The sequence below is a fragment of the Aureococcus anophagefferens genome (assembly GCF_000186865.1).
Source record: "Aureococcus anophagefferens unplaced genomic scaffold AURANscaffold_35, whole genome shotgun sequence".
Classification (NCBI taxonomy): Eukaryota; class Pelagophyceae; order Pelagomonadales; family Pelagomonadaceae; genus Aureococcus; species Aureococcus anophagefferens.
Window position 1 is genome coordinate 223,053 of NW_008705593.1, and position 24,266 is coordinate 247,318.

The window sequence follows — 24,266 nt, forward strand, 5'->3', positions numbered from 1 at the left end:
GGACGACGGCGAGCTTCATGGGGGGCGTGGTCGTGGGGGGGCGAGCCTAAGAAAGGGTCGGGGGTCGGATTTCGGCCGATCGAGGTCGTCATCGGGGGCGCGGGGTGCCACCGGGGGGCGGGGGCTCCGAGGGCCTCCGGTGGGGGATCGGAGGGAGGGGCGGGGGGCGATCAGGGGGGTTTTGGGCGCCCGGGGAACCGGGCCGGCGGTTTTAACACCGAGTCGCGGAGAAATCGATGTTTCTCGTCGGGCGCGACGAGGGGGGCCTCGAGAAGGCGAGAAGGCGTGCCCCTTTAAGGGGGCGTCGGGTATAGGTCGGGGAGCGTCCTCGGGAAGCGTACGTACCGGACGGGGTGGGGATCGCGGCCTCCGGCGCTCTGGGTGCTCGACTTGACGCGTCCGCCAATTTTGGCCAAGGCTTTGGCCCGGGGTGTGTCATTAACAGCACCCGCGCACCGTCTCACGCGTAAAGTTAAAAATTCGCGCCCCTCATCTACCCCTCGACCTTGTCGCGGAGCACGCGCTCGAGCGCGGGCCCGAGGTCCGCGTCGCTCGTCGCGACGACCGCGGCGCCCGGCGGGAACCGGTTCGCCGCGAGCGCGGCCGCGGACCCTTTCACGCCGTTGCCGTCCGCCACGAGCAGGGCGACGCGCTCGACGTTGGCGTGGTTCTCCGACTCGAGCACCTCCGCCAACGCCCGCGCGCGGAAGTCGTCGTCGTGCGCCGCGAAGTCGTCGAGGCACAAGCACAGCACGACGAGGTACGCGTCCGCGGCGACGTTGCGGATCTTCCGGAGCGCGGCCGCCGCCGCGCTGAGCGTCGCGTCGCCGTCGCGGCAGTACTGGGCGTGCGAGGCCATGCGCCGCACGAGATTCAGGCGCGGCTCCGGGAGCCGCGGCGACCCCGACCCGTGCGGCGCGTCGAGCTTCCGGTCCTTCCACCTGGGCAGCAAAAGGGTGATTCAACGTCGCTTCAACGTGAGTGTTCCGCGCGCACGCGTTCCCAAAAAAGCATCAACGCTTCGAGACTGTTCCGAGAGATGATCGCTCGTCCAAAAATCAGCCAAAACGAGTGGAAAGCGGCCGAGATATGAGCCTTTGAAGTTGGGAATTTCGCACCCTTTTGCTGCCCTGCCTTCCACTTCTTCAGCGCGAGCTCGGGCCCCGCGCCGGAGAAGGCGCTCAGCGCCCACTCGACGCCCAGGGACGGCGGGATGCCGTCGAAGGCCTCCAGCAGCGTCACGACGACCTTGAGGAGCCGCGCGAGCCGCCCGTCCTTGCCGTCCTTGGCGTACGTCGACGACCCTAAGTCGACGCAGACCTTGACCCGGAGCCGGGGCCGCCGCGGGCCCGACCGGGGCCGCTTGAGCCAGTCGTCGTCCCCGGCGTTTGTGCGCTCCTCGTCGTCCTGCTCGTCGCCGGCCTGGTCGTTGACGTCGCCCTCGCCGTCGTCGTCGGCGGCGGCGTCGTCGTACGCGCGGCGCCGGTAGACGTTCGCGTCGCCCGCGAGGGCGTCGACGAGGCGGTCGTCGTCGAGCTCGCCCACGGTCTGGTGCTTGTGCCAGACGCGGGCGTCGCGCCGCGCGCCCTGGAGCCGGTCCAGGAGCGCGCGGCGGACGCGCGGCACGTCCGCGGCGACGGCCGAGCGCAGCGCGCCGTACTCGTCCGGCGACACCTCGTCGGGCCCGCCGCGGCCGCGGCGCCGGGCGACGTCGTCCTCGCCGGGCAGCGCGTCGCCGCCGCCCGCGTCGTCGACGCCGAGCTCGAAGTCGCCCTCGCCGGCCGCGGCCGCGAGCCGCTCGCCGGCCTCGGCGAGGTCCCGGAGCGTCGACGACTTCTCCACGAGCGCCGCCAGCACGCGGGCCTCGTCGAGCTCGCTCGGCGTCGGCTTGTCGCGCAGGGCGCGGTGCTTGTCGCTCCGCGGGTGGGCCCGCTGGCCGTCGCCGCGCTGCGGCGCCTTGGACGGATCCGGCGGGCCCTTCGCGCCCTTCGACCGCCGGTTCTCGGGCCGCGCGTCGTCGCCGTCCTCGGGCGGCGCCGTGCCCGCCTTCTCCGGCGTCGGCGACGGCGCCTCGCCGCCGTCGCCCTCGTCGTCGCTCAGGCCCGTGAGCGCGTCTTTGAGCATCGACTCCATGAACCGCGCCTCCAATTCGCCGTCGCCCTCGCGCGGCCCGGCCTCCGACGGCGCGCCGCCGTCGTCGTCGCCGCCGCCGGGGCCGTCGACGCCGTCGCCGCCGCCGGGCGCGTCGCCGCCGGCGTCCGCGGCGCGCTCCGGCAGGGACGGGTCCGCGCCGGGCGCGTCGGCGTCGGCCGCGTCGCCCTCGCCGCGCTCCGCGCCGGCGCCCTCCGTCGCCTCCGCGCCCTCCGTCGCCTCCGCGCCGCCCTCGCCCTTGGACCCCTCGCCGAAGCCCCGGTCCTCGCCGGGCACCGTCGGCGCGCCGTCCTCGGGCGCCTCGCCGTCCGGGTCCGCGGCCCCTTCCTCGTCCGCGCCGTCGTCGCGCCGCGTCTCCGTGCGGTCCGCGTTCTCCGCCGCCTCGAGCCGCTCGCCCTCGGCGCCGCCCTCGCCCCCCGGGTTCGCGTGCTCCGGCGGTTTCAGCTCCTCGTCCGGGTTCACGCGGTCCGGGTCATCGAGCACAGCGCCGTCCTCGTCGTCGCCGCGGATGTCGTAGCGCGGCTTCTTCAGCAGCTCGTCGTTGGCGTCGTCGTCGACCTGGAGGTCGCCGTCGCGCCCGTCGAGGCCGTGCTTCGCCAGGATGGCCCGCAGCGCGTCGCGCGTCGCCGCGTCGTGCGCGTCGAAGGCGAGCACGTCCTCGAGCGCCTCGGCGCACGCGTCACCGGCGAACGCGTCCATGTGGCGCGCGATGCGGCAGAGCTCGCGCGTGCTGTAGGGGTAGGCGAGCACGCCCGCGTCCGCGAGGTCCCGCAGCTCCCCAAAGGCGCCCACGAGGCGGTCGATGGCGTCGCGGTCCGCGGACGGCGCGAGCTCCCGCAACAGCAACACCTCGGACCGGAAGTCCGGGTTCTCGACGACGTGGGCCCGGAGCACGTCGCCGCACTCGCGGTAGAAGTCGTTGCCCAGGAAGGGCCAGCCCGGCCGGTTCGCGAGCACGATGACGCGGAAGCCCGCGTGCGCGACGACGTCGCCGGGTCGCCGGGGCGCGCCGGACCGCCTCGCCACTATTCTCCGGCCGTCGCTCATCGTGAGCTCGCCGTCCTCCAGCAGCGCCTTTAACACACAAACCACCTCCAGCGGCGCCTTGTCCGCCTCGTCGACGACCAGGCAGCGGCCGTACTTGGCCGCGCGGACGAGCGCCGAGTCCTCCCATACCAAGGTGCCGTCGACGAGCGCGGGCGTCGTCGTCAGCGAGCTCAGCGTCGTGTCGCGGTGGAGCTGGACGTACTCGCGCTCGTAGCGCAGCAGTTCGAGCAGGCGGTCCGTGACGACGTTCTTGCCGACGCCCTGGTTGCCGATGAGGAGCACGTCGTCGCCCCGGACCCAGTCGCGGAGCACGTCGCGGAGGAGCGCCGTGTGCTTCGGGATGGCCACGAAGTTCGCGCAGCACGGCACGAGCTCGGGCCGCTGGGGCGTCGACACGGCGCACCGCGCGTCGCCGGCCTCGAGGAAGGTCTTGTCGCCGGACCGGACGACCTTGACGTCGACGGCCTCGGACCCGTCGTCCAAGTCGCCGCCGCGCCGCGGCTTCTTCCTCCACTTGCGCCGCAGGGCCGCGGCGCGCGCCTCGCCCTGGCGGCTCCGGGCCAACAAACCGGCGATGGCCTCGTCGGCCTCGCGGTCCCGCCTCGCCTGGACCGCGTCGTCCTCGTCGATGTCGCTGTCGCCGTCGACGACGACGACGTGCTCGCCCTTGTCCGCGAGGACCTTCTCGTGCTTCTCGCCCGCGGGCGCGCCCCCGAAGGGGCCGCACTCGCGCCGGAGCGCGTCCACATCCAGCGCCTCCAGACCCTCGGCGCGCTTCGCCCGGGCCAGGAGGAACTCGAGGCTGTCGCGCGTCGGCGGCGGCAGGAACCGCGCGCGCGCGCCGCACGTCGCCGCGAGGGCGCCGTCGAGGTCCGTGGGCGCGTGGCGCAGCTGGGCGCCGACGCGGCGGAGCGCCCGCGCCGAGCTCACGTCCATGGCCTTGAGCGCGGGCTCCGCGCGGGCCGCGGCCTTCGCGGCGTCGCCGAAGCGCAGCGCCGCGCGGCACCGCGGCAGCAGCACCTCGACGCGCGCCCGCTTCTCCGCCGCGCGGCGCCGCTGGACCGCGCGGTCCGACGCGGCGGCGGCGTCGGCCTCGGACGCCTCGCCCAGGCCCTCCGTCGCGGCCGCGAGCAGGACCTTGGCGCGCTCCTCCCGACTCAGCTCGGGCAGCGCGTGGAAGTGGACGGGCAGCGCGAGCACCTCCGGCGACAGCCAGGCGTTGTGCTTGCCGTCGGCGTCGTCGTCGCCGCTCATGGGCTCCGACGTCGTCGCCAGCAGCACGCAGCGGAACGCCGGGTGGCAGAGCCGCGTGCCCGCGAGGTCGTACGCGCGCGCGGCCTCGTACTTGCGCGCGTCCACGAGGCGCGTGCCGTCGGGCAGGGGCGTCGCGCGGTCGCAGAGGAGCGGGCCCAGCGCGGCGACGAGGACGCCCGGCGCCAGGCGGTCGACGCCGTCGAGGACGAGGCACTCGCCGTCGACGGCCGCCGAAATAGCGGCCGCGTCGATCCAGCGCGTCGCGCCGTGCTCGTCGACGTCGCGGCGCTGGAGCAGGTCCCGCGCCGTCAGGTCCGCGTGGCAGAAGACGACGCGGCAGTCGTAGCCGCACGCGTCCGCGAAGGCCCGCGCGAGCGCCGACTTGCCGCCGCCGCGCGTGCCGCAGACGAAGAGGTCGAGCCCCGCGCAGTGGTCCGCGACCATGGCGCTCAGCGCGTCGCGCCGGCTCGCGGCGAGCGTCGGCGCGGAGGCGTCGAACCACCGGCGCGTCGGCTTCTTCGCCGCGAACTCGCGCGGCGCGCGCTGGCCGCCCCAGCCGTGGCAGAGCACGGGCGCCTTCTCGTCGCCGGCGGCGAAGGACGCCACGAGGCGCCGGCCCTCGCGCGCCATGGCCTCGAAGACGGGCCCCGGCGGCGGGCCGTCGACGAGCAGCGGGTCGTCGAAGCCGTCGTGCTTGCCCCGCGACGCGCGGCAGCCCGTGAAGCGGGGCCCCCCGTCGTCGTCCCAGAGCGCGGACTTGGACGACGCGTCGAAGACGTCGAAGAAGTGGCGCAGGGCACTATCCGCCAGCCGCCGCGCCGTCGCGCCGCAGCGGCTCCGGAGCAGGGCGTCGTAGGGGTACGCGCGGCGGACCGCGTCGCGCGCGTCGAAGCGGAACGATAGGGCCGCGACCTTGCAGACGCCGTAGGCCAGGCCGTCGCCGCACTTGGGCGCCATCTCGCGCAGCGCCCGCGTCGCCGGCCGCTTCTTCTCGCGCCGCTTCTCGCCGGTCTCCTTGAGCTCGCGGACGGCCGCGTCGGCCGCGTCCTTCGTCGGCGGCGGCGCGGTGTCGTCGTCCTTGCCGCCCATGAGCGCCTCGTCGGGCCGCAGGTCCAGGGCGACGCGCTCCGCGTCCAGATCCTCCTGGGCGAGCACGGCGGCGCACTGGAGCAGCGCGTCGACCTCGAAGGGCGCGAGGCCCCCGCGCGCGAGGCGCGTCGCCTCCGCGCGGCGCGACGACGGCGCGGGCCGCGGCACGTTGCGGCAGGCGAAGCGGCTCCGCAGGGGCGGGTCGAGGGGCCGCCCGGCGTAGCGCGGCGTCGGCGCCGCGATCGCGACGACGATGAAGTTCTCGTGGACGCGCGCCAATTTGCTGAGGTCGACCTCGCGCGCGAGCGCGTCGTAGCGCTTCGCGCTCGCGAGGAACGTGCCGTCGTCGAGCGCCATCTCCCGGTTCTCCAGGAGGTTATTGAGCAGCGGCAGCACGTTGCGCTCCGCGCGCTCGAGGCCCTCGAGCACGAGCACGCGGCCGCGCTTCGCGGCGGACACCGGCGGCGCGTCGGCCCAGCCGCTGCTCCGCCCGCTGAGCTCGCGCCGTTGTTTCAAATCGCTGCCGCAGGTGTCCCGCGTCACGGCGACGTACTCGACCTCGCGGTTGCAGGCCTCGCACCAGCGGTGCACGAGCTGGCGGCTCCGCGGGCCCGGGTCGCCCAGGAGCAGCATGTCCTCGCCCAGGGACGACTTCTTGAGCATCCACTCCAGGAGCTCGGCCGTCGCCTCGTCGCTCCGCTCGTCGAAGCGCGCGCCCCGGTCGTCGGCCGCGCGGGGCACGCGCGGCCGCGCGAGCGCGACGCCCGCCGCGCGCCGCTTCTTCTCGTGCACGCTGCCCCCGTGGCCCCAGACGTTGGCGTGCGCCGCCGCCTCGCGCTCGAGGGCCGCGGCCATGGCCGACGGCGCCTCGGGCGGCGCGGCCGGCGCGGCCGGCGCCGCCGCCGCGCGCGCGCGCGCCGCGCGCGGCGCCGCCGCGGCCGGCGGCGCCGCCGCGCGCGCGTCGGGCGCGGCCGCGAGGGGCGCGCTCGCCTCGGGCGCGGGCGCGAGGCACTTGGACGTCACCCAGCCGGCGCAGGGCGCCACGATGCGCACGCGCCGCAGGCCCGCGACGTCCATCTCGTCGAGCGCGCGCACGACCGTGCCCTTGTCGAGCTGGGCGACGATGGGGGAGTCGAGCGCCGCCTCCATGCGGCAGGCGGCGCCGGCCTTTGTTTTGACGCGCATGATGCGCTCGCACATGGTCGTATTGTGCCCGGCGGCAGCGTCGAAAGGCGACTTTTGTGTGGTCGTCGCAGAGGCGCTTCGGCGTCGTCGACGTCGATGAGGTTTTCACTGCGGCAAAAACCCGCGGCATCAGCGACTCGCCTCGGCAGCCGTCTTTGGCTTCGCCTCCACCCAGCGTCGAGCGCCGGGAACCGGCGCGATCGGCAGCGCGAGCTCCGTACCACAATGAGCGCGCCGCCCACGGCGGCGATCTACATCAGCGGATTGCCCGCGACGGTGGGCAACATCCAGCTCGAGGACATCTGCAAGGGCGTGGGCAAGATCAAGAAGATCAAGGTCTACCGCGACGCCGGCGGCATCCCCAAGGGCGACGCGCTCGTCGTCTTCGACGCGAAGCTGAACCGCGACGTCGCGGGCGACGCCGTCGAGGAGCTCGACGGCAAGGAGATCGACCAGGGCGGCCTCGGCTCCTACGTCATCGCCGTCCAGGAGGCGGTCTTCAAGGAGCCGCGGCGGCCCGTCATCCCCCAGCCGCCGCCCATGCCCGCGCCCGCGCCCGCGGCGCCCAGGAGCCGCGGGCCCGTGGCCGCGCCGCCGGATTGTCCCAAGGCGCTCCTCAAGAACTGCTTCGACGCGACGAAGCTGACGGCCCGCGACACGCAGCTCGAGGACGAGGTCGGCTACGAGTGCACGAAGCACGGCCGCGTCATCGACGCCGAGTGCCTCGTCGCGGGCGGCGACGCGGGGTCGATGCTCGTGTCGTTCACGACGGTGGAAGCCGCGCGGCGCTGCTGCGTCGCCATGCACGGCCGCAACTTCGACGGCCGCGCGCTCGAGGCCGAGCTCTGGCCCCAGGGGTCGCGGCCGCCGCCCGCGGCGCCGCCGAGCCGCGGGCCGAGCGAGCCGCGGGGGCCGTCCGCGAGCCGCTGGGACCGGTCCGCGTCCCGCGAGCCCAGCGTCGGCCGCGGGCCGTCGGAGCCGCCGTCGCCGCGGCGGCCGCCGTCGCCGAAGCGGGCCCGGTACGTCGGCGCGCCGCCGCCGAAGATGGGCGACGCGCCCGCGCCCTACGTCGAGCCCGCCGCGGACGGGCCCACGCGGCGGCTCCGCGAGCCCACGCTGCCGCCGCCGCCGCCGCCGCCGCCGCCCGTCGGCATCCAGGCCTTCGTCAAGGCCGCCGGCGGCGCCGAGCCCGACGCGCCGCCGCCGCCGTCCGCGAAGAAGCGCGGCCGCGCGGCCGCGGACTTCTTCGACGACTAACGACGCGTTAATTTCGCACGAGGGCCGTGCGCTCGTCCTCGTCGGCCTTCTCCTCCTTGGCGCCGAAGACGTGCGTGATCTGGACCTTGTAGGGCGCGGGGTCCTCGCGGCGCTTCGCGACGGCGAACATGGTCCGCGGGTTGAGGATATCGAGCCAGAAGTCGAAGATGGGCAGCCGGTGGGGCCGCGGCCGGCTCAGCGCCGCGAGGTCGTTCGACGACTCGCGCCAGGCGATGGCCGCGAACTTCTCCGGCGGGAGCAGCCGGTAGAAGATCGTCGAGAACGCCGTGAACTCGAGGATCGTGATGATGAAGATGAGGCGCGTCGGCAGGTCCGACGTCGCCGACGACGTGTCGCTGGTGACGAGCAGCACGGACACGACGATGTCCTGGATCGTGATCACGGAGATCATGAGGAGCAGGAGCACGAAGAGCTTCTCGCCGCCCATGCCCCGGATCCGCGGCAGCGTCACGTGGTAGAGCTGCGTCAGCGAGTTCGCCACGAACCAGAAGGACACGATGGAGATGACGCGGCTGTAGTTGCATAAAGCCACCTGGCCCCGCGCGTTCAGGAAGATCATCAGGAGCAGGTTCAGCGGCTTCGCGACCATGGCCTGCGCGACGCCCCGCTTCAAAAACCGCAGCAGCCCGTCCGCCGACGCGAAGCGCACGGCGTGGCTGTAGTGGACGCGCCCGCCGAAGAGGGGCGTGTAGGTGCCCAGCGTGAGGCCGCACTCGCCGACCGTGCAGTCGACGCCGAACGGGTGGTACACGTACGCCGTCGGCGGCCCCGGCAGCGCGCTCAGCGCCGTCACGACGCGGTCCTCGCCGCCCGCGAAGGCCACGAGCATGGCGTAGAAGCAGAAGAACGCGTAGGCCTCGTAGAAGCCCACGGGGATCGCGATGTAGTAGTCGTAGTCCGGCGTCCACAGCGACGCCCACATGAGGATGGAGAACACGGGCCCGATCAAGATGAGGCGGATCGTCCAGCGCTGGAGCGGCAGGTGGTAGAGCTTGCCGCTGTAGCGGTACGTCGCCAGCACGCAGACGCCCAACGTCTCGACGCAGGCGACGGCGGCGAGCAGCGTGAGCCAGAGGTCGATCTGGGCGGCGACCGTGTCCGTCCCGTCGTCGGAGAAGTGGCCCTCGAGGCGCGACTCCCAGGTCTCCGACAGGCGGCGGCTCGCCGCCGCGTAGAGGCCGGCCATCGTCGCGCCGCGGCCGCGTGCTCCCCTCGTCGACGAGTGGGGCCGCGGCTTCGTCAACGAGGTCGACTACGTCGGCGAGGCGCGCAACACGGAGGCGTTCTCCGCGGCGATGCGGTACGCGGCCTCGGCGCCGTCGTGCGACGCCGAGCTGCCGTCTGTGCACGTCTGAGCTCGAGATCGATCAGATTTGCCACAAGGCGTGGGGGTCGGCCGCGGCGCGCATCACCCGCGACGTCGCCGCCCCCAACTAGTACGCCTTATACACATCCACGACCAGGGAGCTCGCGAGCGGGGCGCCCGTCGCCGCGTCGCGCCGGGCGTAGCGCGCGCCGACGCCGTTGAGCACGAAGTACGCCGCGCGCTGTGGGCACCGCTTCACGACGCCCGTCGCGGCGCGGAAGTGCGGCCGGACCGCCTCGTCGACGAAGGTCCCGTTTTCCCAAAACTGGCGCAGGTGGTAGGCGCCCCGGAACGGGGACGCGTCGAGCGCCGCGCGCAGCGAGGCCGCCGTCGGCAGGACGAGGTGCTCGGGCTGCGCCGGGTCCGCGCCCGCGGGCTCGCCGGGCGCGCCGTAGTCGGGCACCGCGAGCCTCAGGACGCCGCCCGGCCGCAGCACGCGATGGAAGTCCGCGAGGAGCGTGGGCCACGCGTCCGACGGCAGGTGCTCGAGCACGTGCTCGCACAGAATCTCGTCGACTTTCGCCGCGGGGAGCCCGAGCGGCGTCGTGAGGTCGTGCTCCACGTGCCAGGGCGCTGCGTAGGCCGGCCCGCCGTCGGGCTGGTCCGCCTTGCCCTCGAGCTGCCGCAGCTCGTCGAAACCTACCGCGCGCGACGCTTCATCTTTTCCCCGACGAGAATTCCGCGACGCCGCTCCAAACCCACGCAGGCGAACTCCCAGAAGTTCGCCTTCGGATGGCAGTCCTCGTGGCCGCCGACGTTCAGGCGGACCGGCAGGCCGAGGTCGGAGCGCGCCCGCAGGTCGTCCCAGGACGCGGGCTGCCGCGCCGCCAGCTCGCGCCGCTCCGCGGTTCCCCAGGGCTGGTCGAAGAGCGCCGCGAAGCCCGGCGCCGCGTCCCGGATGCCCCAGGAGTCGATGAGCACGCAGAGCCGCGCGGCCGCGGCCGCGATGGTTTCGTCGACGTACCAGAGGAGCTCGAGCGGCTCCTCCGCTCCGTCCTCGCGGACGAACGTGAGGCCGCCGCGCACGTGCGCGGGCACGCCGCAGCGGTCGCAGGCCGCGTCGCAGAGGTGCCCCGCGAAGCGGCAGAGGCCCCGGCTGCTAAGTGTCTGGCAGTCGATGACCGTGTCGCCGTCCACGATCTGCCCGAGGCCGCTCAGGCGCTCGTCCAGCGCGTTCTTGCACTCCGGCACGATGGCGCCGTTCGCAGCGGCCGCGACGACGCACGCGAGGGCGCCCTTACGCGCCGCGCTCATCTCATTGCGGTCTAGGCAGCATATTGTGCTCAGAGAGGCTGCCCATATAAATCTTCAAGGACATGAAAAGTGAAGCTTGTTGATTTACAGAACTTCCATGGCCGCCATGTCTGCCCCCGAGGAGCAGCAGCGCGAGGAGCTGTCTGCCCCCGAGGAGCAACAACGCGAGGAGCTGAACGCGTTCCTCGGCCCCTCAAAGTACCGCGATGAGCTCCGGCAGACCGCACGGCTGCTCATAGCGCCCGGCAAGGGATTGCTCGCCTGCGACGAGCCGCCGCACGTGCTGCCCGGGCGCATGAAGATGTGCTGGTCGGACCCGAAGGAGTGCACGGAGGCCTGGCGCATCAAGTACCGCGAATTGATGTTCACGACCGAGGGCCTCGGCGCCTACGTCTCGGGTATCATCCTCCACGAAGAGACGTGCTCTCAAACGATGGCGAGGAAGGGATGTCCCGACAAGGTCCCGCAGCTGCTCGAGTCCATGGGCATCATACCGGGCGTCAAGCTCGACCAGGGCTTCTCCGACATGCCGGGCTCGACCTGCGGCGACTGGCGGACCGCGGGCCTCGACGGCCTGCGCGAGCGCTGCGCCGCGTACCGCGCGCTGGGGCTCCGCTTCGCCAAGTGGCGCGCGCCGCTGAAGATCGACGGCTCCGAGGCCGCGGTCAACGCCGAGGCCGACGCGCTCGCGTGCTACGCGCGCGTCTGCCAGGACGAGGGGCTCGTGCCCATCGTCGAACCGGACGTCGTCATCGAAGGAGACCACGGCGTCGCGGCGGCCGCCTGCGCCACGAAGCGGGCCCTGGTGCGCACGTTCGCCGCCATGGACGCGCGGGGCGTCGACGTGCGCGGCTCGCTGCTGAAGACGAACATGGTGCGCTGCGGCCCCGGCCACGCGTGCGCCGAGCGCTGCGACCTCGTGGCCTCGGCGACCGTCCAAGTCTTCGCCGACGCGCTGCCGTCGTCGCTGCCCGGCGTCGTCTTCCTCAGCGGCGGCATGTCCGAGGCCTTCGCGACGAACGCGCTCGCGGCGATCAACCGCGATCCGAACCGGAAATTGTGTCCCTACCCTCTCACGTTCTCCTATGGCCGCGCGCTCCAGCACTGCTTCCGCGTCGCCTGGGAGGGCAAAAGCGCCAACGAGGCCGCCGCCCAGGCCGCGCTCCTCGCCTGCGCGCGGCGCAACTCGGAAGCGTCCCTCGGCAAGACGCCGGAGGGCCGGGCCGCGTCGACGGACTCCCTCCACGTCGCCGGCGGCAACCGCTACTAGTAACATAATGAACGAGGACTTCGAGATGCGCGACGACTTCGGCGACCACGAGCAGTTTCGCGACTTCGCGCTCTGCGCCATCTGGGCGAGCGAAGAAGCTCAACAACGAGCGCAAGGACGCCTCGGCAGCATGATGATCGGCGCTGCGCGGGCCGGCCGCTGATCGAGGCGGCGCGCGCCGGTCGCTCACGCGGACCGCGGGGAGTAACGCGCACCTTCGCGTAGTGGGATTGGAGTACTGGGGGCGACGCTCATTGAGGAGGACTATGGCGACCTACTTGGAGGTGTCGGGTTGGGCCGCCCGAGCTTGTGCGAAGCACGAATCCGTCGCTGTGGCGAAACCTGAGCAAATGATAACTGAGTAACTGAGGTGAGTGTGGAGGGGAAGGAACTCGCGCGCGCGCGCTCCCAACCTGCACTCCACTCCCGAAACTCCACAACGCACCCACCTAACCTAGTCAGGCGGCCGTCCGAGCAGCGCGGCTCCATGGATCGTTCGACTCAGCCGCCCCCACCGCGGCGCGGAGCTCCAGGACCGCCGCGCGCGCCGCCGCCCAAGCCGACCATCGGCCGCCCCAGCTCCGCGACGTTGAGCGCCCAGTGGTCGAGGTGGCGGTAGTCGCCCTTGGCTCCCGCGTCGTAGCGCGCGAGCTGGCACTGGCGCGGCACGCGGTGGCGAGTCGTCGCCGCGTAGCTGTCGTGCTTGAGCGCGGCGGCGACGCCGCGGACGACGGCGACGCGCAGGCCGTCGCCGGCCGCGCGGTGAGGTTGTAGCAGTCCGCCTGGGCGCCGGTGCGGTGCGCGCGCCGGCGCGAGTGCGACGCGGGCGGCGACCGTCGTTCGACGTCGACGACTGCGGCGCGAGGCGGCCGCGACACGGGCGGCGTGCGTCTCGTGGCCGAGCCCCTCGAGCACTCATCCGATCACGCTCGTACACAGGATGGACGAATTTAACGTTAAAATCGTCGATACTCTGAAAGGGTGGGTTCAGCGCGCGCGATTTCGCGCGCACGATTTCGCGCGCACGTAGTTTCGGCAATCGTTCCGCAGCGCTCGCAGGCGTTCCAACAGCACGTGTCTGCGCGAACGCGTGCGCACGCGCCACTCGCCACGAGAGAACGCGTGCAAGCTTGCAGCTCGAGAGCCGAAGCAGAATCACATCCTTCTCCAGGTCCCAGCATTTTAACGCTAAGACAAAAGATCCGAGTGACCGTCACAAAAACACCCTTGAATGTCGACTGCCCCAAACACCGTCCTGCTCTATCCCCAGCCCGCCGGCGCGCACTGCACCGCGCCGTGGCACTGGTACTGGCACTGGCACCGGCATCCGTGGTCGCCGGCGGATCCGGTGAGTCCGATTCCCTGGCCCCACTGCCAGTGGCACTGGCAGGCCCAGGCTCCGCGGCCGCGGGGCCCATGTCACATGTGCAGAAGGCCGCTCCAGCCTGCTGGCTCCGCGCGCAAGAACGGCAAGGCGCACGCCGACTGGCCAACGCGGTGCTACCACAAGAAATGCTGGAAAAAGCTCAAACGCGAATGGAGGCCCGGGGCCGCGGGCTTGCTCTTCCGAGGCCATCCGCCGAAGCACCTCACTCCCATCACACCCCCGGCGCCATAAGCCCACACGCGCATAAACGCACGACGTAAGTGACCTTGCACTCCGCAAACTCCGCAAACTCGACAACCACGGCCACGAGAAGCGAGGAGAGTCCGCCGCTTGGGTAACATTTGCAAACTCGAGCGTCGACTCCGATCACACAATGGAGGCGGAGATCCGACGCGAGCTCGAGGGCCTCGCGTGTCGCCGTGCGTCGGTCGCCACGACGCCCCACGGCTATTTTTTCGATCCTTTCAGCGTGGTGTGTCTGGACTTGATGAATGATCCCTTTGGCAAGCGATCAATCCTGGGCACGCCGGACGACGAGGAGCCCGAGCGGAAGCGGAGCCGCGCCGCGAAAAGCGGCGACGAGGACGGATCATCATCGACCCGGGAGACCCAGGCAGAGAGGTTCCCCCAACGTTCACCCAGGGCACAGGCGACGTCCAAAACGCTCGCGTACGTTTCCACGCTCTTCCGCCGCCACGCCGCTGGCGACCCGAAGGCGACGCTCAAGAAGGGTCGCGGCTTCTTCGGTGGCGGCGGGGCTCCGGCGGCTCCGGCGGCGCGTCCTCCGGCTCCGGCGGCGCCCTTTCGGGTAAGGCCGCAGATCCTTCAGCCAGCTCCGGCGGCGCGTCGGCCGGCTGCACCGGCGCCCTTTCGGGCTCCACCGCCCCCGCCGGCGCCTCCGATGCCGCCGCCGCCTATCATCAAGCTACGTCGATTCGGACCCCGCACTTTTTACCCGGAGCACGAAAATGAGGCGCGCGCGATGTCGGAGCTCGCGAACTACCTCGTCACGAAGGGTGGCACGCCTGACCTCGTCACGGACTGGAATGTTGCCAAGAACGAGCGCGGCACGACAGTTTTCATCGCCCCCGAGGTCGCCCCTGGCAGCCGCCGCGTCTTTTTCTCCAAGCCCCAGGTCGCGCGTTTCATCAGGGCGTCCAACCCGACGTCGGGGCTGCGAGAAATCCCCCTATATGGAAAATGATAATACAAGGGATGTTATTTTCGGGAAGTTCGATCCTTATTTTTGACATGAGCCGGCATCAATCCGGCGGCAACCGCTACTAGTCACGCGTAAGCGACCCCGAGCGCGGCGGCGGGGTCCTCGTCGAACTTGTCGGCGAGGGCGTCGAGCTTGTCGAGGAATTCGGCCTCGGCGCGCCGCTCCGCGACCTCGGCGGCGAAGCGGGACGCCTCCGAGGCGCCGGCGTCGCGGCCGAGGAGGAGCCCGAGCGCGCCAGCATGGCGGCAGCGCCGGATGGCCCGCGCGAAGTGGCGCGCGTTCGCCGCGTCGACGTAGTTCATCGACACGGCGAGCGCCGGCCGGTCGTCGTTGTCGTCCGCGCCGTTCAGCACCTCGTGGGGCGACCCGGACGGGATGTAGAGGAATTCGCCCGCCTCCACGATGCCAAAGTAGACCGCCGCGGACCCGACGCCGGCGCACGCGTGGGTCCCGGCGCCGAGGAGCGACGCGCGGAACCGGTCGGACGACGCCGCCGCGGACTTCCGCGGGCAGAGCACGGGCACGTCGCCCCGCACGGACACGGCCCAGCGCTTCGCGCCCTCGACGACGTACATCCAGAAGTGGGACTCGAGCACGTCCGTGTGGAGCCCCGAGGACGAGCCTACCAAGCACGACGGTGACGATTTCTCATCGCTTTCCCACCCCAAATCTCTCGAAAATCGTCACGGCCACAGGACGCTGGGACGAGCCCCGCCGGCCGAGGAAGAGCGACGGCCACGACGCGGACGCGTTGCCGTGGAGCGTCCCGACGGGCAGCGACGCGAACCAGTTCTGGCGGCCGCCGAAGAGCCGCGGCGGCGCGAATTCGATGGCCGCGAGGGCCTCGGGGCAGAGCCGCGCCAGCGGCGCGTCGTGGAGGTAGCGGCTCGACGCGGGCCGCCGCGCGAACGCGTCGAGCGTCGCCTCCTCGACGGGCACCATCTCGGCCCACGCCGGGCTGTCGGGCTGGCGCTCCTTGAGCGTCACGGCTCGCGACCCGCAGCGCCGCACCAACAGCTCGAGCGTGAGGTTGCGCAGCGTCGACGGCAGGCGCTCGACGATGAGCGGCGCGCCGCTCGCCGCGTGCTCGAGGTAGCGCGCGTCCGTCAGGTCCGCGAATGCGACGCGCGGGATGGACCCGTGCGCGGCGGGCGCGCCGCCGCGCCGCCGGTTCAGCGCCGCGTCCTCGTGCACGCTCTCCTGGAGGCGCCGGTAGGCGAACTGGGTCTCCGCCAGCTGCGCCTTGAGCTCCTTCACGCGGGCGTCGTCGGCCGGCGTGGCGTCGCCGACCTCGTCCACCCGCGCGCGCGTCCTCGGCACCCACGCGCGCGTCAAGGAGCTCACGGCGAGCAGCACGACGAGCGCCCGCATTGTGGCAAAGTGTCCAGACCTCAGGCTGCTCACATAGCCTTCACATAAGATTGCGCGCTTCGCAACTGTTCAACTTGACGTTCAACATGCCGACGAATCTCATCTAATCTCGGGTGCTTAGCGAGGGGCGTCGGCGCGCCGGTTCAGGCCGTGGGCTCGAACTCGGACGCGTCGAAGGCGCCGACGTAGGAGTGGGGCGTGATCGCGCGGAGCTCGGCCTTGACGGCGTCGGGCACGTCGAGCGCGTCGACGAAGGCGCGGATGTCGTCCTTGGACGCGGGCTTGCCCGTGCGCGTGAGGGCCTTGAGGGCCTCGTAGGGGTTCGGGTAGGCCTCGCGGCGGAGGACCGTCTGGATGCCCTCCGCGACGACGGCCCAGTTCGCGTCGAGGTCCGCGGAGAGGTTCGCCTCGGCGACGCGGAGCTTGCCCAGGCCCTTGAGGCAGGAGCCGAGGGCGAGGTAGGCGTGGCCCAGGGGCACGCCCAGCGCCCGGAGCGCCGTCGAGTCGCTGAGGTCGCGCTGGAGCCGCGACACGGGGAGCTTCGCCGCGAGGTGAACCAGATTCGCGCTCGCGATGCCCAGGTTGCCCTCGGCGTTCTCGAAGTCGATGGGGTTCACCTTGTGGGGCATGGCCGACGAGCCGACCTCGCCGGCCTTGAGCTGCTGCGTGAAGTACGCGAGCGACACGTACTGCCAGCAGTCGCGGCAGAGGTCGAGCACGACCGTGTTGCAGCGGCAGAGCGCGTGGCCTAGAACAATACGGTGTGCAAGTGTGCCACTCGTAAAAAAGGGGACGCCGCGAGAACGCGCAGAAGGCGGCCAGATCGTCGTAGTGCTCGATCTGCGTCGTGTGCTTCTGCCGCCGGAGCAGGCCGCCGGAGACGTCGTTCACGAAGGCGTCGCCGAAGGCGGGCCAGTCGCGGCCCGGGAAGGCGACGCAGTGGGCGTTGAAGCCGCCCGTCGCGCCGCCGAACTTCGCGCCGTGGTCGCAGGCCTTGAGGACGGCGACGCACTTCTCGAGGCGCGTCGCGAAGACGGCGAACTCCTTGCCGAGGCGCGTCGGCGACGCCGACTGGCCGTGGGTCCGCGCGAGCATGGACAGGTCGCGCCACTCCCAGGCCCGCGCCTTGAGCGCGGCGACGAGCTCCTCGAACCGCGGCACCAAGGCGTCGCGCGCGCACTCCGCGAGCATGAGGGGCTGGGCCGTGTGGTTCACGTCCTGGCTCGTCAGCCCGAAGTGGATGAACTCCTTGCCCACGGCCGGCAGGCCCAGCGCGTCCCAGCGCTCCTTGAGGTAGTACTCGACCGCCTTGACGTCGTGGTTCGTCGTCCGCTCGATGGCCTTGCACCGCGCGGCGTCGGCGGACCCGAACTGGGCCGCGACGCCGCGCCACTTGGCCAGGTTGCCGCCGGCGAAGACGTCCGCGAGCGCCGGCACGGCGCCGCTCAGCGCCACGAGGTACTCGACCTCGACGCGCACGCGGTACTTGATCAGAGCGGCCTCGCTGAAATAGGCGCGCACGGGCGCCACGCGGGACGCGTAGCGCCCGTCCAACGGGGTCAGCGCATTGAGCTCGAATTCCTCGGCCATCGCGCAGCGTTGGGGGGCCGTCGAGGTGCAAAGGAGACTGCTGCTCTGCGACGCGCCCGGCTCGCGGCTTTGTTTGCGCTTGAAAACTGATTCGGCGAGCGCCGCTGTGGAGATCCTGTCCGTGTGGAGGCGGCTGGGCGCGCGAAACTCGGCGTGCACGACCGAGCACCGCGCGCGCGACGCTAAACGCACCACCGAACGCGACGCTCGACGCGCCGCGGTCGCCGCCGCCGATGCTCCAGTCGCTCCTCAAGGCCGCCGGCGGCCTGGCGACGCTGTCCGTGGCCGTCTTCGCGAGCCTCGTCGGCGCGCTCTACCACTTCCAGCGCAACCTCATCTTCCCGCGGCCGGACAACAGCAACCCGCTGCCCATCCGCAAGGGCCAGCTCGTGACCGTCGACGTGTCGCGCGAGGCGCGGCCGGAGGGCGTGCCCGGCCAGCTCGTCGCGGCGTACTTCCCGCCGACGACGTCGAAGCACGTGCTCGCGTTCTGGCACGGCAACGCGGACCAGATCGGCAACGTCGGCGACCACCTGGGCCACGTGCTCCAGCGGAACCAGGGCTGGGGCTTCTTCGCCGTCGAGTACCCGGGCTACGCGCTCTGCCGGGGCGGCGAGCCCACGGAGGAGACGATCGTCTGGGCCGCGGAGCGCATGCTCAAGCACCTCCACGTCAAGCTCGAGGTGCCCTGGGAGACGACCGTGGCCTTCGGCCAGTCCATCGGCGGCTCCGTGGCGCTCCAGATGACGGCCAAGGGCCTCGCGGGCAAGTGCGTGCTCCTGAGCTCGTTCTCGTCCATCCCGAAGATGGCCAAGACCCTCTTCCCCTTCGTGCCGTCGCCCGAACTGCTGGTCAAGGACCCCTTCGACAACGCGGCCATCGCGCCCTCCGTCAAGGCGCCCGTGCTCTGCCTCCACGGCACGCGCGACGAGATCGTGCCCTACTCCCAGGGCGAGGAGATCGCGAGTCTGCTGCCGAACTCGAGGTTCGTGCCGCTCCGCGGCGCGGGCCACAACGACACGTTCAACGGCGCGCACTTCCGCGAGGTCATCAACACGCTCGCCGACTTCCTCAACAAGGTCTGAGGGGGACCCATCGTAAAGCCTTCGTGCTGTCAAAGTGCGGGCCTTCGCGGTCCTCCCTGACTCGGACGAGCCCCCGGGGAACGCTCCTAGCTAGGGGAACGTTAGGCCGTCCTGCTGCCGCGGCACGAGGGGCGCGGCCTCCTCGCGGAGGTGCCGCCGCACGTAGCGCGCGTGGACCGCGCGGACGATGTTCACGCACATGACCAGGATCGGCAGCTCGACGGCGATGGCGCCGACGGCGTCCGCGTCGCCGCCGCTCACGGCCGTCGTCAGCGCGACGGTCGCGGCGACGACGCAGGCCACGGACCGCCACGTGTCCGCGAGGACGTGCGTCAGCGCCGACCGGATGTTCAGGCCGCCGTCCGCCTCGAGGCTCTCGGGGTCCGCGAAGGCCAGCACCGCGCGGAACGCGTCCGGGTAGCGGAGGAAGAGCGCGACGTTCGCGCCGTCGAGCGCCAGGTTCGCGAGGCCGAAGGCGAGGACGACGGTCACGGCGACGTCGTCGTCGTCGCCGGACGCCGCGAGCTCCTGGGCCGCGTCTATAACGATGTAGACCATGGCGCCCGTGAGCACGGCGGCCGACAGCACGGGCGCGACGAGCGCGTAGCCGTCCTCGCCGCCCCGCTCCCGGACGCGGCGCAGCGCGAGCCCGTTGGCGAGGTACGTCGCCGAGTCGACGAGCATGGCGATGGAGTCGCCGAGCAGGGACAGGCTGTGGCTCGCGAAGGCGAAGACCATCTCGACGACGGCGAAGCCGAGGAACGACGTGAAGGCGAAGATGAGGATCTTCTCCGACACCGGCGTCGGCGCCGCCGGCTTCGGCGCGGCGTCGCCGGCGTCGGCCATGGCTGCGGCGATGCGGCGCGGCAACGATGCGGCTGCAGTGAGGCGGCTGCGGTGATGCGCGCGAGGCGACTCGGTTGCAGTGAGGCGGCTGCGGCGATGCGCGAGGCGGCGCGGTGACGACGCGCGAGCTGTCTGGCCGAGGCGACCAGGCGAGTGGTCGCCGCCAATCCTGAAGGCAACATAGAGTCAACATGCCGGACGCGCGTGCAATCGCCTACTATGCTCTGTTATTGCAGCGTGCTCGTCGTGCAGACGTTGATCTGGTTCGCGTAGTGGGACGCCGACGCGCGGGGCCGCGCCGGCCGCGGCCGCGGCGGAGGCGACGCGCCGCCCGGCGACGCGCCGTCGTCGCTGGACGACGCGTCGGAGACGACGCGCACGCACGGCGAGCGAACGGTGGACGAGCGGAGGAGCGAGGCGCCCGAGCTCGGCGGCGGCGTGACCGTCCTCGGGCGGCGCGGGGCCGGCCGGGGCGCGGCGCGCGGCGCGGCGGCCCGGTCGTAGGCCTCGTCGTCGCGGGCCGCGAGCTTGCCCCGAAGGTCGGCGATCTCCGCGGCGGAAAACGAGTCGAGCTCGAGCGACTTGGTCCTCGACCACGAGCGGTGCCGTCCCGCGCAGCGCACGCATAGGAACACGGCCCAGTTCGTGTCGACCCACTCGTTGCATCCGGCCCTTGTCTCGCCGCAGTCTTTGCAGCAGGGCGAACCGGCGGCGGCCATGCGGGTTATTGTCGGGAGGAGATGGGCAGCCATGCGGTGGTAATTACTTTCGGAGTCTGTCCATTGGCTAGAGAGTGGTTTTTCTACGAAAGCGCGGTGCTTATATCAGCGGTTTTAGCCGCTGCAACAACGTCCCATTGACATTGTCAACATCGCCGAGCCACTTTTGTGACTCAGCCCGTGCAATCGCGCCGCCGCCGCCGTCCGTCGCCGCCGCCGCAACGCAATGCATTCGACTCTCGCAGCGCTCGTCGTGCTGCTGGCAAGCACCGCCAACGCGCTCGCGCTGACGTCGCGGCGCGCGGCCTTGCGCGCTGGCGCCGCCGGCGCGGCGGCCGCCGCCTCCGCCGCCGCCGTCGCGCCGGCGCAGGCCAAGGTGACGCCGGAGCAGCGCGCGCAGATCTTCGGCCTCTACGGCGAGGTCGTGCCCGAGGACATGTCGGACAAGGAGTTCCGCCAGCGCTACGCGGCCGGCAGCGCCTTCTCGCAGGATCGCCAGGACACCGCCTCGGCGCTCGAGAAGAAGATGGGCATCACGTCGTCGCAGAGCAGCGAGCGCGCGACGAAGGCCTCCGCGTCGGAGCAGCGCGACATCGAGCGCATGCGCGAGAACGGCATGAAGCGCGAGCCCAAGCCCAAGCCCGTCCCGCGGAATCGGCTCTAGGACGCTAAACGCGCGCGCGCTAGCCTCTACCGCGACCGCGGCGCGGACGGCGGCCGGTCGCGGGCGAGGATCTTCGCGACGAGCTCATCCGTGTCCTGCATGCGCTTCTCGCCGATGATGTCCAGCGCGCGCGCGAAGCCCGCGGCGTCCAGGACCCGCGCGCCCTTGGCGGCCTTCTTGAACGTCACGTCGACGTCGTAGCCCGAGAGGCCGCGGCCGACGAGGCGGCACTCCTTGCAGAGCTTCGCGAAGCGCTGGCCGTGCATCTCGGCGTCGTCGTCGGCCCAGCGCGCGAACGCCGCGCGCGCGCCGCGGATCGTCGGCGGCGGTTGCGCGTGTGTCGTGGGTTTGCGGGCGCGGAGCTTCAAAACGTGTTTCGGCGTCTGGCCCTCGTGCTGGGGGTTCCACTCGCGGATCGTGCCCTGGCCCTTGTAGATGCGATCGCGGCCCGCCGCGCCCCGGCCCTTGCCGGCCGCGTCGAAGCGATGGAGGTGGCTGCCCGTGTAGTGACGCGTGTCGCAGAGGCGGTCGAGGCAGCCCACCTCCTCGTCGCGCTCCATGATCGTGACAGCCATCATGATCGAGTCCTGTATGGTTTGGAAACAGCTCCATTCCCGGCGGGGCCGCGCATGCGCCGCGCGGGCTGCCCAACCTTCGGAGTTGACGTTGATGTTAGGTTGCATTTTCGAGGTCGATCGATGGTCCCAGGCCTTGGGTCCAAAAACGCTGGGCAACCAGTCCTCACGCCAGCCTTTGCACAGAGCCGCTGCGTGTCCGCAGCGCTAGCATCGATGGCGTCACTCCAGCGTCATCGCCGCGCCGCGAGAGATATTTTGGTCGAGGAGGAAACACGTTTTGAGACATGCATGAGGCCTTCGGCCGCGGATTATCAAAAATACATGGCTTAGCTGAGACCGCCCAAGAGAAGACGTCGACGCGTGAACACCGCATGTCGACGCGCGACGCCGCGCGCCGCGCAGGTCCGATAGATCGCTGACGTCTCCACGCATGCGGCTCCTCTGCGTCGGCGCGCTCGTCGCCGGCGGCCGCGCGCTGTCGTCGTCGCCGCGCGCGGCCGCCGTCGAGTTCCACGACGCCCTCCTGTCCGGCGCCGTCGACGCGCGCGCGGCGGTGGCGCGCCTCGAGGCCATGGAGGCGGGCGGCCCCGCGGCGCCGGACCTCGTGACCTACGCGCTCGTCGCGTCGGCGTGCCTCGACGAGGGCCGCGCGGAGGCCGACGCCGTGCTCGCGCGGGGCGCGGCCTTCTCCAAGGCCCGCGCGGCCTATCGGAAGCCACCGAAGCGCGGCGTCCTCGACAGAGCCGCGGCGGCGCTCGAGGTGCTCCACGAGGACGACCGGGTCATCGCCGTCGCGAAGCCCAACGGCGTGCTGTCCATGGCCGCGGGCACGACGAAGCGGTTCGCGACGCTGCCCGACGCCGTCGCGCTCGCCGCGGGCGTCGCGCTGAGCGACCTCGGCGGGCCGAACGCGCTGGGCGTCGTCCACCGCCTCGACCGCGACGCGTCGGGCGCGATGGTGCTGGCGAAGACGCGCGCCGCGCACGCGCTCCTCGTCCGCGAGTTCGCCGCGCGCCGCGTCCGCAAGACCTACCTGGCGGTCGGCCGAGGCGCCGCGACGTGGGACGGCGCGCGAGCGGTCGACGACGACGTCCAGGGCAAGCCCGCGGCGACGGAGGTCGCCGCGCTCGCGGCCGGCGGCGACCGCGTGCTGCTGGACTGCAGAGCGAGGACCGGCAGGAAACACCAGGTCCGCCTCCACTGCGCGGCGCTCGGCCTCCCGCTCGTCGGCGACCCGCGCCGGGAGAAGAAGCCCGAGACCCCGGGCATCATGCTCCACGGTGCCGCGCTCGCCGTCGACGCGTTCGACCTCGATGTCGCCTGCGCGCCGCCGGCCTGGTGGCGCGACGCGGCGCCGGGCCTCCGCGACGCGCTCGAGGCGGCCGTGCGGTAACTTGGACGAGCTATCGAAGGGGTTGCGCGCGACAGGCGGTAACTTGCATCTGGAGTGCAGTCGTATTGAAGCTCGGAGCTCTCGCAATGGCTGCTGCTTGAGATCTGCCCAAAATGGCCTGCAAACTCCTCATCCTGCTGTCGCTCGCGCGAGCGCTCGTGCCGTTGCGCGCCCCCTGCCGCGCCGCGCGCGCGCTGCGCGCGACCGACATCGCCGTCGACGAGACCCGCCTCATCGGCGAGGGCTCCTACGGCGTCGTCGTCGCCGCGCAAGCCGGCGACGACGCCGACGGCTTCGTCGCCAAGCGCGCGAAGAAGGACGACCTCTCGAAGCGGTACTGGGCCACGGAGAAGTTCCTCAACGAGAAGCTCGCGGGCGTCGGAGGCGTCGCCGGCTACGCGGGCGTCGCCGCGGGCCCGACGCCGGGCAGGGGCCTCTTCGACCCGAAGACCACGGACTACCTCGTCTTCGAGCGCGTGCCCGGCGGCCGCGACGCCGCGTCCTACGTCGGCGACGGGTCCTGCGGCGTCGACGCGCTCGCGGCCGCGCTCGGCATCGACGCGTGCGCGTACGAGGACGAGTGCGCCGCGCTCCCCGACGAGGCCTGCGCCGCCTCGGACCCGGAGGCCGCGCGGTCCGGCGCGGCGAACCTCGCCGTGTCGTCCCGCGTGCTCGCCTTCCTCGCGGAGGCGGTGGGGGGCGTCAACGGCGCGGGCGTCGCGCACCGCGACGTGAAAGCCTCCAACGTGCTCGTGAGCCCGCGGGACCGGTCCTTGCGCCTCATCGACTTCGGGAGCGGCTTCGACGTGGCGTCCCGGCGGGGCTACGAGGCGCGGCGGAGCCCCGTGAGCCCCCGCTACTGCCCGCCCGAGCGGTTCTGCGACCCGGAATCGCCCGCGTGGCGGACCTTCGACGCCTACGGCTGCGCGTACGTCGCGCTCCGCGTGCTGCTGTCGCCCTACCTGCGGAGCGACAACGACGTCGACGCCTTCAACGTCGAGTTCGCCGCGGCGGACCACGACCTGGACGCGTGGCTCGGGTCGAAGATGGCCCAGACCGCGTTACCGGAGCGGCTGCTGTCGCCGCTCGCGGCCATCGGCGCGTTCGAGGCCGACGGCGCCGTGGATCTGTGGAAGCTGCTGAAGCGCATGATGGTCGGGGACCCGTCGAAGCGCCTGTCCTGCGCGTCCGCGGCGCCGGAGGCGCGCGCGCTCGCGGACCGGCTCGGGTCGTCCGCGGCGAACCGCGTCGTCGACGAGGCGAAGCGGCGGCCGCCGGACCTGCCGGCGACGCAGGGCTTCGCGTTCGGCGACGAGAAGCGCCTGACCCTGGAGATGCCCCTGGGCATCGTCGTCGAGGAGGACGACTCGGGCGTCTTCGTCGCCGAGGTCGGCGCCGGCGGCGCGGCGGAGCGGCTCGGGGCGCCCGCCGTCGGCGACCGCCTCGTGTCCCTCGAGTACGTGGACCGAAGTGGCGATGTGCGGTTCGTCGACCTGCGGGCGGCGACCTTCGAGGCG

At 72.0% G+C, this 24,266-nt stretch overlaps 6 protein-coding genes across 6 annotated transcripts; 3 read left to right on the forward strand and 3 right to left on the reverse strand.

The window, feature by feature from the left end:
- Positions 1-2,312: 2,312 nt before the first annotated feature.
- AURANDRAFT_55227 (hypothetical protein) lies at positions 2,313-6,204 on the reverse strand (the record flags this gene model as incomplete). The annotated part of the gene is made up of 5 exons (XM_009042702.1): positions 2,313-3,648; positions 3,946-4,167; positions 4,261-4,968; positions 5,095-5,409; positions 5,575-6,204. Coding segments are annotated over 5 exons (3,210 nt in total), but the record flags the coding sequence as incomplete, so codon positions are not given.
- Positions 6,205-10,730: 4,526 nt separating this feature from the next.
- FBA2 (hypothetical protein) lies at positions 10,731-11,894 on the forward strand (the record flags this gene model as incomplete). The annotated part of the gene is made up of 1 exon (XM_009042658.1): positions 10,731-11,894. The coding sequence occupies one exon, from the start codon at positions 10,731-10,733 to the stop codon at positions 11,892-11,894; it is 1,164 nt and encodes a 387-aa protein (XP_009040906.1).
- Positions 11,895-14,509: 2,615 nt separating this feature from the next.
- AURANDRAFT_72544 (expressed protein) lies at positions 14,510-15,903 on the reverse strand (the record flags this gene model as incomplete). The annotated part of the gene is made up of 2 exons (XM_009042701.1): positions 14,510-15,125; positions 15,214-15,903. Coding segments are annotated over 2 exons (1,294 nt in total), but the record flags the coding sequence as incomplete, so codon positions are not given.
- Positions 15,904-16,017: 114 nt separating this feature from the next.
- Positions 16,018-17,464, reverse strand: AURANDRAFT_32664 (hypothetical protein; the record flags this gene model as incomplete). The annotated part of the gene is made up of 2 exons (XM_009042700.1): positions 16,018-16,622; positions 16,669-17,464. The coding sequence occupies 2 exons, from the start codon at positions 17,462-17,464 to the stop codon at positions 16,018-16,020; spliced, it is 1,401 nt and encodes a 466-aa protein (XP_009040948.1).
- A 233-nt stretch (positions 17,465-17,697) lies between these two features.
- Positions 17,698-18,549, forward strand: AURANDRAFT_32718 (hypothetical protein; the record flags this gene model as incomplete). The annotated part of the gene is made up of 1 exon (XM_009042659.1): positions 17,698-18,549. One exon carries the CDS (start codon positions 17,698-17,700, stop codon positions 18,547-18,549), a length of 852 nt encoding a protein of 283 aa, XP_009040907.1.
- A 3,549-nt stretch (positions 18,550-22,098) lies between these two features.
- Positions 22,099-22,596, forward strand: AURANDRAFT_6163 (hypothetical protein; the record flags this gene model as incomplete). The annotated part of the gene is made up of 1 exon (XM_009042660.1): positions 22,099-22,596. A coding segment is annotated over one exon (498 nt), but the record flags the coding sequence as incomplete, so codon positions are not given.
- Positions 22,597-24,266: the final 1,670 nt, after the last annotated feature.